Raw genomic sequence first — 13,332 nt, 5'->3', positions numbered from 1 at the left:
TGGTGGAGTAATGTGTGTATTGAAATGGAAATATAAAGCAACCGAACTAGCAATATAATGATGCAGAAATAAGACTGACTTTCTTCGATTAATAGTTGAAGAAAGCAACAGATATACAGTGACTTCTATAAAAGGAGTAGAAGAGTAATGTTTCATTTCGATATTTTCTATACACTACAAACTTCAAAGAAAATTCACATTAGGCATCATATTAGGAAAGCGAAGTTGAGGCTCAGCACGGAACATCATATCTGCCGTGAGATCCCTCGCTCTCTGTTTCCCCTCGCCTCCCCACCCCCAATCTCAAAGGAACTTGAGAGAGTCCCTTTTTGGAGAAATACAAACCAACCACAATGATATATGGTGCACTGAGTTACATACAGTTTAACTAATGAAAGAATGGCACCTGCCATTTAGGAAAATAACAAGCAGGTAAAAGGATGGTGAACAATTGACAAATCCCTGCAACAATAGAAAGAAAATGAAGATCGATTAGCAATTTAGCATCATTACGATATCTTAGTGTCTCTTAAATCCCTCCTTTCCAGTTTCTTCATGATCAAATTAGCTATTATCAGAAAATGAAAAAGGCTACACGGATATTGACACACAATTTGCTGAAAAACCAACAATTCAAATTTTTGCATAAGTAAAGATAACATGCATGCCCAGCATGCTGTAGCGGCTAACATCTTTTGATGTATAAAGCAGGCATTTTCCTCACCTTATCTTTAGACAGTATGAACGGTGACGTCAAGTAAAGGCAAAAATCCTATCTGCAATATTTGTCCGACAAATTGGACATTCAGAACATGCAAGCGAACATGACTTGCACACTGCACAAATAGCGCAAAATTAGTATGCTCCATCAACAAGTATAAAGACAAACAAGCTTCAGAAAGTAATACAACTTACAACAAAAATGACGACATGGGAGAAGCATTGCAGCAGTGGGTGATTCGAAACATACTTTACACACATGAGAATTTGCATCCCCATTCCCAGTGTACCTCAGTTCTTTCTCCTTCATCTCCTGCATTCGAGCCTGAAGGAATTTGAGGAAACATTAAGACCAAATCATTCTACTACATAAAGCATAACTAGTCAGCAAACTTGTTTCACTCTGGCATACATGCTAAATATGCATTTTCTTCTCAGACATCCCTTCTCTTTTGATCTTGGAAAAAGTCCCATGAGAAAACAATATTCAACTTGTAAAAACACAAGCAAATAAGTTACTTTGTGACCATGGATTCAAATTTTGTAAAAACATGCTACAACCATCGAGGAACCTAAAAATTGAGAATGGGCTACAGACAAGCTCAATTTCCACACACAGCATAGCATATTAAACACTGAAAACATACATATTCTAATAGGAAGCAAGTTCTGGCCAAAAAAAGTGAAATGAACATTTAAAAGTGTGAGAAGGCAATAATGTACCTTCAGGCGGACAACAAGAGGTTCTTCTTTGGGAATGTTAGAACCTGTTGTTGAATTATCTAGAGCTTGCCTATCTTTGAGTATTGGGTCTATGTCAACATCAGCAACTTTCAGATCACTTATTTGGTTTATGTCCTCATTCTGTCTGTCATTCATCTTCTGTTCCTGCACAACATTACCCTCTTTCTTCAGCTGAGCAACAAGAACCCACATGTTTGCTAGGTCATTCTCCAGTGCCGCCTCCCTCTTCTTTGCCTCTTCAATCTTTTTCCTATACTCATCTTCCAAAATTTCCTTCTCAGCCAAGGCAGCCTCGAGACTTGCCTCCCGCTGTTTCCTTGCTTGCAACTCCAACTTCAGATCTTCAGGATCAAGATTCCAAGAGTCAAAATCAACATTAGCCATTGCAGAAACATCATTCGATCGGCCAGTTAGCCGACCTCTGCGACCACTCCTTTGCGCATCATTGTGCTTGCGGTTGCCAACATTTCCAGCATGAATGCTCGAACTTCTAGAGCTTAATTCACGAGCAGCCTGTAATTCTTTCTCCAATTTGGCATTTTGTAAGGAAAGCTTAGTAACTTCACCAGCTAAATTCTTCAGCTCAACTGCAGCAGCAGATGCTAGTTCCTTTGCATAAGAAGCTTCCTCCGATAATTTCTGATTCTGCACACGTAATCCACTATTCTCCTCTAAAATCTGAACATGTTCTAGCTTTAGTTTCTCATTCTCAATTTCCTGCTTAGAGTAGAAAAAACTTTGGTAGAGTTACATAAGAAAAACAGAAGCTTTTAATTATTTTGGGGTGCATACTAAGAAATTGCCAAGCAGTAGATTAAACAAAAGTCAAATCCCCGGGAAAAAAATCAGCCATACTTTACAGGAAAAAAAGAAAGAAGAAGCTCCAAGATATCATCACAACTAAACAAGCTAAGGGAATATCTTCACAACATATAACAACTCATGACGCCCATAGAGGTCCTTCAACCACCTCAAAAGTGATCAGCATCTAATTTGACATGTAAAAAGAGAATTTAATTAGCCAAGAGGAGAAGGGCATAAAAACTCTGACAATCACCATCGGCCTATTTAAGTGGCTACGGTACAGTAAAAAACGAGGATTCGTTTTCACAGTCTCATAGACAAGGTTATATAACAACTTGTACATCTCCAAATTCTCCACAATCATAAAGGAGACAATCTATATGTTAAGATTAATCCCTAGATTGTTTATATTGGCAAAAAAACAGAGCAGCAAAGTTAATATGCAATCAAATACCCCTCATCACTACAGCAAAAGCACATGCCATGCCTCATCACGCAACCTTGAATTAAAGATAAGGCCATGTTGACTAGTTACCAAGATGAAAGGATGCTCACACTGCTTAGAAGCTTCTACCCAGTATTGACATCAAGTTCATGCATTTGATATGTTGAACACATAGGAGAACACCATTGCTATAACAAGTGAACTAGGAAAAGTTTACCTGTGATTGCATTTTCTTTCTCAACCCATCAGCATATTCATCAGATATACACATCTCAGAAGGGGATGACATTTTGTCACCAGATACTGAAGCTAGTTGCTGCTCCAGGTGTAAAATTTTCTCTTGCAATTCCTTGTTTTCAGCACACTGATACAGTAAAGAACAACCACTTTACATGACAGGAAAATGACTTAATTACAGAAGCAGGAAAAAACCAGAGGTGGAATCAACTTTCATAAAAGTTTTGTTGTTTGACCTTGTTTTGAAGCTGTTCCTGAAGAACACGGTTATCTGCTGATTTAATCTGCATTGCAAGATAAAGGCTTAACTTACTCCATAGCATCTATTATACTAGGCAAATAGAATAGTAGATAAGTTTAGTGGAAGGACTAATGGTGGATGACAGATGATAGCACTTATAAATGAAGCAAATAAAGTGAAAAGCAGGCAAAGGTGAGGAAAGAATAGAAACCTCTAGCTCGAAACTCTTCTCGCTACACTGTGCCATCAATTTCATGACCGTCTGCCACAAGAAAAACCAAATAAAAGTAAATGTCAAGTTAGGATCAGAAGGCCTATCGCATATCTTGTGGAAGACAGGGAAGCATGTGTTCTTTGAAATAATAAGATGACCTGCTGCATTTCAACCATAGATGCATTGGCAACTGAAGCTTCACCATTCTCAACAATACGCTGTTCTAAAACTCTCATCTGCTTTCTCTTTTCATTGATTTCACGCTCCAAGTTTTCAATCTGGGAATCATGCGGGGAATTTTATGAGTTTGAAATCACCGACCAATTACCGCAGTATATATGTGTTAGGAAATAAATAACAATAAGACCCTCAATTTCTTACAGGAGCAGACTTGCAACTTAGTCATGGCCGCAAGAGTTAGTTGTACCCTCTTATTCGAGTATCCAGAAACTCAATTTTTTCATTCTCCACCACAACTCTGAAGCGAGTGTCAAAAAACTCAAAGTTTTTCATCTTCCAAAACAACTTTCAAGTTACTTTCCAAAAATACATAACCAGTTCTGGACACCCCTTTTTTGAATTTCAAGCTTCTATGAACTAAGCCTCTTCCAAAATTGTATATTGGTAGTGTTGTGATTCTGAGGGAGTATGTTAATTTGTTGAACGAGAACAAGGACTACTAGGTCATCACAGTTAGAAGGATTATTTGAAAATTGGATAAAAGATACGAGAGGACAAGATCAAATGCACCATCCAATAGTATTATACACTATGCAAAGCTACGAAGCAGCATGAGTTTAGATAAAAACCAGCAGATGCATATTATTAGATAAAGGAAAATTAGAGGTTTCATAATCCAGCCAAAGGAGCAATACAAGTGAAGAATGCATTAACATGAATAGTATCCAAAAAAAAAAGGTGCAAATGTTGAATCATGGTCCTATCCCCAATTGGCCAAAGGAAAGACTTACATCGCTGCCTGGCAGACATGGGAGACAGAGCATTCATAACAAAAAATGTACACCCAAACCAATAGCTGCAAGATTATCCATATATGTTTCTTAGAAGGAAAATTTGGGTACCTGAGTTTTTGAGCTTTCAGGATCATTCATGGACTGCTCCACCAGACGCTTTAGGGTACTGGTATTGAAAGCAATCTCTCCAGCAAGCATCTTAACTTGCTCAACAAGGAGGTCCATCTCATCCGACATTGTTAGCCGATCCTACAATCAACAATAGGAAGGAAAACAGCTAAAGAGAAGTATTCAAATTTTAAAACTAACAAGTTTTCCCAATACTAGAAATCCAAGGTCCAAAGGCAGAACATTCTGGATATGATCAACCAACAAAGTCAAAGGTGACACAAGACTATCAAAAACCAATTGAGGAAATAACAAAAAGATATGTCAGATTTTAGAAAGTTCCTCCAAACAAGGAGCTTACCCTCCCACCTTAAAAAAGGATCGAATGTAGACATATACAGAGCCACATGCACGAAAACATACAACAAAGAATATACCGACACATAATCATATGTACATTGCAAGAAACAAAGAACAATTTCTAACACAATTTCAAGTACTTTAATACAGCATCTGTGGAATGTGGATGATGATATTACTAAGTTTAGAAAATAAGTGAGTTATATTAAAAATAAAATCAGTTATGAATTTCAGAAGAGTAGTATTAGGAGCATACCATAGGAAATTTTGACACACAGGAAGAAACCCCAATAAGTTCACCCACTTGAGTAGTTTCAGTTATAGCACTGCCAGCTTGTGATATATCATCATTCCACTTGCTACCAGATCTTCTGTGTTTAAAATCATAAGCATCTGATGTGATAGTTAAAGCAGACGATGGAGAATCTTTCTGATTTTCGCCAGCATGTTTTAAAGAACCATCATGCGGAACATCCAGCCTCTGTTAAACAAGAGCAGAAAACAGCAAATGAACTATGTGCAGACTAGTTTTCTTTTTTAGGTATCTCCTAAAACATACCATAGGTACATAATTCAAAAGCATTGATGCACAGGATCATGAAAGAAGTAATTACGGCAACCAAGCAAGCTAGCTCCAGAGAACATTAACTAAACTTTACCACAATTTAGCAGTTTCACTATCACCAAATTCATACATAAGTAAAGAATTCCAGAGAAACCTAGGACGATAATACACATTAAAGTCCAGTTTCAATGAAATGAAAACTGCAGAAAAAAGGAGAGCAAGTGCAATCACTTAAACATGCCTAGTAAAATAAGTAAATACATGCAATGAGCTTACTTCCTCCTCCAAACCAGAATGACTCCTTTGGTGAGAGGGCATGTCACTCGTGCATCCTGGTATTGTATTTTTAGAGGAAACAAGTATTAATTTAGTTAGCCTCTGAATTCTGCTCATTAGAGCAGCCTTGGCTTCTTCCTCCTCCTCCAATCTTGATTGCAATTTGGATTGTCCTTCTTCCAACTATATAACAACATAGATGGCAGAAATAAGCCAAGTGTCTACCAAATCTGCAGACAGTGGACTAAATTTCAAGGAAATAAAATTAACAATTCTTTAGTGCACTGCAGGATGTTCTCAAGCATTCAATTTGCGACATTCCAGGAGTGAGTCAACAATACCTGTTGCCTTAAGACCATAATTTCTTCATGGCTGACACCAGCAAGCATTCCCCTCCTAAGTTGCTCAAGTTCTTCTTTGAGACTTGATATTTCTCTTTGATACTTCTTGATCAATGATTTTTCATCAATTATCTGAAAAAAAAACACATTAACACAATGGTTCACCACTCCAAAACATGGACCAAACTCCAAAGCATATATGTGCAACTCACCCTATTACGAGAGGCATAGATTTCGACCCGTTTTGCCCTGCTGGCAAACTTTAAGGTATTATGTGTTTCCTCCAAATTGCTTGATGCTGGAGTAATTGTACATATAAGCTGAGGGAATTAATATGATTGTGTTAAACTTCCCACCAACATATTCCAATGATAGAATTTCAAAATCACAAACGGGTGAGATGCCTAATGTAGATAAAGAAACAATAGAGTGCTGATGTAACAAGAGAATACCAAATAACAAAACCTTGAGCTTCAAACTGAAGAAATCACCACATTTTATACAGAACTTAACATCCTCTTTAGACCAATAAAGAGTTATAATACAAATATAGAACAAGAAGGAACCTCATGCTATGAAAGTACAGGTTCTCACCGAAACATGTCCATGTCCACTAAGCGAAGATTGCAAAAGGCGGGTAAGTTTTGAATCTCGATAAGGAACGTGAGACGCCTTCCCTTCACTAAGTTTTCCAATAACCTTCACATTATATAAAACTTTAAAACATCATAGGAAGCAAAGAAATGGGAAGAAGAAACTCATTTAAATGTATAACATTCCAATTTCTGAAAAGAAATTCTGAAGCCGAAGACTATTGTTAATACATATGTTTTTATCTAGTCAGTTCGTCCCTCAATTTTGTACACATGATTGCAGAAAAGCCCAACACAACACTGCACCAAGACAAAAGGAAGCGTCCTACAAAGAGAGGAAAAAAGGACAAACTGACAACAGACATGTGTTCAACTGGCAAAAGAGTAAGTTTATTTACTCACAGTTCCAAGTGTTAGAAGACTTTTATTGATGTAGGATCCTTCCTTCCTCCTCAACCCGGTTGTTTCAGTTTTGGAGCTTTCAGACCCAGCTAAATCAATTAAGTTCTACATGGAAAAGGCCAAGCTATAGGTGAAATCTTATTATGACTGGGAAACAAATACAAATCTGTACGACTAAAATTGATTTATTTTTCCACATTCCAGATGATTAAACGGCATACATACCAACTGTGAGAATATGACACCATCATAATCATCTCCATGTGCACTACTTTCGATCATCTGAAACCATTATGAATGATTGAGAGGGTAAATGTAAAAGAGATTTACATAATAAATAAAATATGCACGTGAAGATGTACATTCCTTTGAGAAATATCAACAAAAATCCAGATAACTGTGACGTGATAGATCTCTAACTTACTAATACTTCAGGAATTGACATGGCAGTCTGTCTATTTATAACTGCTGTTCAGTTGATTTAACATTCCATTTGTTCAATCATGAATTCATGGGTCCTTCGTAAACAAACATAAGCAATTCACATTATTCATATTTGCTAAATTTCCCTTTTGTTTTGCTCTTTCGTAACCAATAGACGTGCTTTCCTATTGCTTATTTTTCTCCACCTAAAGTCGCTTATCAGTTAAGAAATGGCTAAACTTATTATACCCTTGAAAAATGTATATTAACATGTGATTTGCTTATCGTTGCCCTTCCTGGTCTTGTTTTCTTAAGAAAAATAACTTTGCATTTACCTCAAAATATTAAAAGACATTAAGTAACAACCATTACAACACTTTCTAAGAAGAATTATGGAGACAAAGTGACAGAGAAAGCCACTGAAATGTAATCATTCAATAAACTGAAATAAACCAGATACATAAATCTTTTAGTGCAAACCAAAAACAGGTCATGTGGAGCTCAATGGAATGTTAATCCAAGCAGAACATACATACCAATGTGAATATTGTATGACTACGGCTGCTGAATAGGTTAAAATTATTTGATCCAACATGTCGATGCTCTGCAATTGGTTTCAGATAACAGTAAAAAAAGATGTTTTTCATTATGCTACAAAATGATAGATCAAATCATTTTTTAACAGAAATCATTATATAATGGACTATGCATGTGAAAGGAAATGGAAAACAACTAAGATATTCACCTTCTCCTGCAGCAATAAATGAAAGAACATGTCCAGGGGACAAAACAACTTCTTCCTTTATTCCCTCAACATAAGTCCCCTGTAGACATTTAGCGAGGCTGAAATAAATGAGCACAAGATGGAGGCTTGAGAAAATTCAGAGGAATAGCTTCAGCTGTCGAATAGGTTTTAGGTCAAGGAATAGAAGGTGCTAAGAGTCTAAGACAATGAAAAACCAATGAAATTGCAGATTAAACAGCCTCAGCAATAAGACAAAGTATGAATACAATATAGCATTTGTACTGTCAAAGTGTTTAATAAAATTGTTAATATAGTTCATGTGATTTTCCGGAATTGTCGAAACCTGAGAGAAAGATTTTTGCAAACACTAAACACTCCAACAGATTCAGAATATGCAGCTTAGAGAAGATGGTTTGAGCAAAAGTAAAGCTGAAAATAGCCAACATGCGGAACAGAACAGAAAGAGATGATTAGTATGGCAACCTGTGCATCTTCTCTCACACGCAAATTCTGGCCAGTTGGGTCCAGCAAGTCATTAATCACCTGATAGCAACAAAATAATATGAATTATAGAATGCCATAATGATATTGACATATTTAAGACTACCAAATTGTGGATTGTAATTCTAAGAGTTTGAATTGGTGAAGCTAGAACAAAATTCTTTAATTAACTTATTTGGAGGCATAAACTACTTGTATAAGACATAAAAAATAATGGAAAGCGGTGAACTAAGAAACAGATCATGATGCTAATATCATGCTCAATTGTTAATATCCTTTCAGATATTTTACTACTAACCTCATTGTAGATTTCAAGATACGACACACGAAGTAGGAATTCACGTCCTGGAGTCTGAATGAAAATTACCACCAGTCATCTATACATTGATTATGGGATTCATAGTTTAATTCATAAGCACATAAATAAATAGAAAAACACAACATAGGCTACTTATCACTTGAAATGGTAGTATTTGAAAATACAAACCCCCAGAATTAAGTTTCAAATCTCCAAAAAGGCTCAAGCAAACTTACTTCTTGGATGATGCTGAAAACATCCTTTATAGCTAATGGTATGATCCCCGGAGAATTTTGATCTCCCTAATACAAAATGTGTAGAAAATCCATGAGAAACACATCAATCCAATAAGTCACTCTAAACACCTGCACTTTCAACTTGGAGCCCAGGACAAGCAAACAGAACAAAATGGCAGTAGAACAACTTGAATATCAGCAACACTGAACCACGTCAAAAGTTTGCATATATACAACTATCCCATGCTCCAGGTTAAGAAATGTCTACAAGGAATTTTGAGTCTTAGTTTATACTTTATATGTTATGTAGCTTATGCTCATTGAACCAATATACTCAAACAACTGGCCTCTACGAGTCCACTACATTCCAGGAACAGGCATCTATGCATCCATGAATCTCAACAAAAGGATGTCAAACAACTATGGGTGAAAGAAGGACACTAAAACTTTTAGTAGTATCATTTTGAAAAATAACAAATAAATGACTAAGCAGATGATAAATAAGATCAATTCAGGATGAGATTACGCTAACATAGTTTTCGGTGTCCTTCAGACCATGAGTTGTGTCAGAAAATTATGAGGATCAAAGTAATGGAAGATACAACTTACATGCATAGTATGTGTCTTTCCACTACTGGTAACACCATAAGCAAATACAGTTCCTGAATATCAACTTGACCAGTGTCAGTTTTGCGAAGGCTATTTACACTTAGAATCAATTGTCTTCACAATCAGCAAAGCAGAATCCGTTGTCATTAAACAAAACAGCAATTGAAATGCAATGCTGGACCGCAACTCAGCACAGCTTGAACTGTAATTTAGGCAGTTTATTTTGCCTGAACAAGGATTAAGAGTAATAGCAAGTTGATCTTACCATTTACACCTTCCATTGCAGCCTTAACTACAGGTCGGGCAGCTACTTCATACACTTCTTGAGTACTTGTATTAGGCCCAAAGACTCTGTCTGTAATGGGAAAATTGCAAAGAAGTTAAATGTACCACATTCTGATGAAGCAAATATGACAGCATTCGGCAGTCACAAAAGAAGTGTTGGTGTTCCATACTCCAAAACTTCAAAAACAAGATAAATTTAATTCTATCAATTTCAGCAATTCCATCATCCAACTGCTAAAATACTAATTGCAGCTCATAGAATACTGAATGCAGAAACTAGTATCAATGGCTCGTTTATTATTGACAGCAGGATTTAAGCCAACAGGGGAAAAAGCAAAGAAGTTTACCAAATGCATATGCAGTCATTGGATTATACTCATTGCGCACAATTTTGTCACCGTCTGCATACCAGGCGATTTCATCTCCTCTCTGATATTCCCTTTCACTGCCACCACAGCACAATAATGTACGCAAATCTAAATCGATTGTCTCAACTCCCCAAATTCAAAAGATATCAAATCAGTCCAAATCAGATCTATTATAAAATCCAAATTCACCTCAGAGGTCGAAATCTAATCGTCACTGAAATGCTATCCCCCGATCTCGAAGCACTCTCCGCAGGCTCTCCAATCAGCGGCTCTTCCATTGACGGATAACTCACCGGCGTTCGGCTTCGAGAATAATCGCCTTTATTTCGGCTCGGTGTCATGGATCTAGAGCCGTATCCACCGCCGCCATAAAACGACGTCGTGGAGGATGAGCATGAACGCGGCATTAATCGACCATTTATCATCGACGACGACGACGAGGTGGAGGAGTACGGAGTAGAAGATTTCCGATAACCAAACGGTGAGCTACTTCTTCCTCGAGATGATGAAGCCGCCATTACTCCAAAAACAACAAATCAAATAACAATTCCCAATATATCACTCTATTATATTTGCTCCGTTTGCTCTGGCAGTAGGTAAGTATACGTGAAGATACAAAAATTGGGGAAAATGCAATAAGAGGAAGAATGTGTCAGAAATCACATGGTGTGAATCAGTAAAGTGAAGAACATCTTTCCAATTTTTGAAATTTTTAAAGCCTTTTTCAGCAGAATGCCCTGTGTCAAAGAAGCTTCAGTAGAGAACAATATGTGTATATTTGTACGTATACACACACACACACATGCGTGTTCGTTTATCAATGAGGGGATGAAGAGAGAAAACCTTCGTTTCTTCTTCTTTAAGACAAAAGAAGAATAGCTGCAGAGCACAGAGAGAGAGAGAGTAATGAGTGAAGAAGAGAGGTGGAGTAGCAAAGAGTGAGAACGACGGGAGGGGATTTATATTATTTTTAGTTTTTTTTGAATTTGTTTGAAAAGAAAATGATATCCTCAGAGAAGATTTCCAATCGTGCCAGAGACAGAGTGTACTCCCAAATAACTGACTCTGTACGATTTCTATTGAGCGGTTTTTATTCTTATTTTTAACTTTTTTTATGAAATGAGCGGTTTAGGACATAATAGAGTATTTGTTTTGAAGTTTCTAATTACACAATACTTTATATGTGATTTCAAAACATTGCAGCATTAAAATTTCGAAATATTGAATTCAAATTTTTTACTGTTTTGAATTTTGACTCAATAATCATTTTCTGTTTCCAATTAATAAAAAATGCCCAACCATTCTTGTCTTATTTTAAAAGTCTACTTCAGCAAATAATATATTTTTCAACCATACTTTCAACATTTAAATAATGTGAATCCTGTATTGCAATCGATGCGAACTAATTCAATCGGTGAATTTGATTCGTCATAATTATAAGCTAATGGGTTCGAACTCTATCAATATGTGTATGGGATTGTTGTAGTTGTCAATAGTTGTTAAATATGAAAATTTGACATTAATGATTGTAATAGATTTACTAAAAAAGTAATCGTTTGTCGCTTTTTTTTAAAAAAAATAAAAAAGAGTCTATATTGCATTTTAGAAAAGGTTCGAACCTACCAACATGAAATGTTTTCTACTTTAATACTAGGTGTCATTCTACTTTAATAATAATTATTTATTATATATAATTATTTGATTTTGGTTATTAGTATATGATTGTTAGATACAGGTATTTGACATTAGTGATTGTGATCGATTTACTTAAAAAATAATACTTCATTATTTTCATTTAAAAAATAAAAAGAAGACATGTATCGCATTTTACAAAATAGTTTACTACTTTATGCCTTTTTTTTCCCCAAATATTTCTCCTCCATGTAAGTTTAATGGAAGTGAATTAAGTAGTTTCTTTTCAAAATCCCACGAAAACCCGATTGATGCTCCTTTGTTTTATCTATCTCGTGATTGAAACGGAAGAAAAACTTTTCAATATTCATTCTTTTTTGCATATTCATGACTGATATAAATATTTTTCTCAAAAAATCAAATATAATTAATTTACGAGATAGTAGCTTTCCAACTAAATAAAATTTAGAATCATTAATATTGACGTACCATGCACCGTTCAGGATCACAACTCGCCTCTCCTACTCTTCAGTAAATTTTAAATTAACTTGTCGACTTTACAACTATTAATTCAAACTCGTTCTAAAATAAATTAACAAATTCCATATTTAGCTATTACCCATAGCGATATTTAAGATTTTATACACATTGTAATTATTCTCGTCGGCCTGTTTTCATATAAATATATATGTTATCAACTTATTATGGACTAACATATAATGAAAACAACTTTATATGTCATCATTAACACGATAACGACGCACGCCAAAAAAATAAAATATAGAGTACCTCTCATAAAAACGAAATAAAACTCAACTTTTTCCATAAATACATTGCATCAATCATTTTCATGATGCCAATTTCACCATATGTAATACGTGTCTCCAAGTATTTTCCTCATTACACTTCAAATGAATATTCAGTGTTATTGGGTATAAAGCTTCAAATCATCCAGAAACATACTTATTTAAAAAAGCCACGGAATTGCGAAAAAGCACAATGTTCAAATAATTGTTGTGGAGAGTAAATGAGATTTAGTTTAGTTGGCGAAGTTGAAATTCTATGGCTTTGTTTGAATTTGTTACTTTGCATTTTCCAAGATAAAATAAAACAACTCAATATTTGTTTTTGTGTTTTTACACCTTATCTGCATGTTTTTTCTATTTTTCAACTTTCTATATATAATATATATATACATAATATAAAACAGA

General features: G+C 35.5%; 1 protein-coding gene across 1 annotated transcript; it reads right to left on the bottom strand.

The window, feature by feature from the left end:
* Window positions 1–58: 58 nt before the first annotated feature.
* LOC105172920 (kinesin-like protein KIN-7D, mitochondrial) lies at window positions 59–11,463 on the bottom strand. The gene is made up of 25 exons (XM_011094536.3): window positions 10,679–11,463; window positions 10,469–10,566; window positions 10,102–10,191; window positions 9,837–9,889; window positions 9,228–9,293; window positions 8,992–9,045; window positions 8,676–8,735; window positions 8,193–8,271; window positions 7,984–8,051; window positions 7,250–7,306; window positions 7,025–7,129; window positions 6,624–6,728; window positions 6,242–6,349; window positions 6,030–6,161; window positions 5,689–5,871; window positions 5,104–5,328; window positions 4,488–4,628; window positions 3,564–3,683; window positions 3,403–3,453; window positions 3,187–3,234; window positions 2,931–3,077; window positions 1,444–2,181; window positions 916–1,045; window positions 725–836; window positions 59–462 (listed from the first exon to the last, which is right to left on the bottom strand). The coding sequence occupies exons 1-24, from the start codon at window positions 11,005–11,007 to the stop codon at window positions 754–756; spliced, it is 3,270 nt and encodes a 1,089-aa protein (XP_011092838.1). The 5' UTR covers window positions 11,008–11,463; the 3' UTR covers window positions 59–462; window positions 725–753.
* Between the last annotated feature and the right edge of the window lie 1,869 nt (window positions 11,464–13,332).

This window comes from Sesamum indicum, linkage group LG10 (genome assembly GCF_026168435.1).
Source record: "Sesamum indicum cultivar Baizhima isolate 11 linkage group LG10, ASM2616843v1, whole genome shotgun sequence".
Classification (NCBI taxonomy): domain Eukaryota; kingdom Viridiplantae; phylum Streptophyta; class Magnoliopsida; order Lamiales; family Pedaliaceae; genus Sesamum; species Sesamum indicum.
This window is presented reverse-complemented; position numbering and strand designations above follow the sequence as displayed.

Bases quoted from the DNA above. Each gene is read 5' to 3' on its own strand.
- LOC105172920 (XM_011094536.3), bottom strand. From the start codon at position 11,007: ATGGCGGCTTCATCATCTCGAGGAAGAAGTAGCTCACCGTTTGGTTAT. The intron at 8,736-8,991 runs GTTAGTAGTAAA...TGTTGCTATCAG, and splicing joins ATCTTGAAATCTACAATGAG to GTGATTAATGACTTGCTGGA. The intron at 3,235-3,402 runs GTTTCTATTCTT...CTTGCAATGCAG, and splicing joins AGAAGAGTTTCGAGCTAGAG to ATTAAATCAGCAGATAACCG.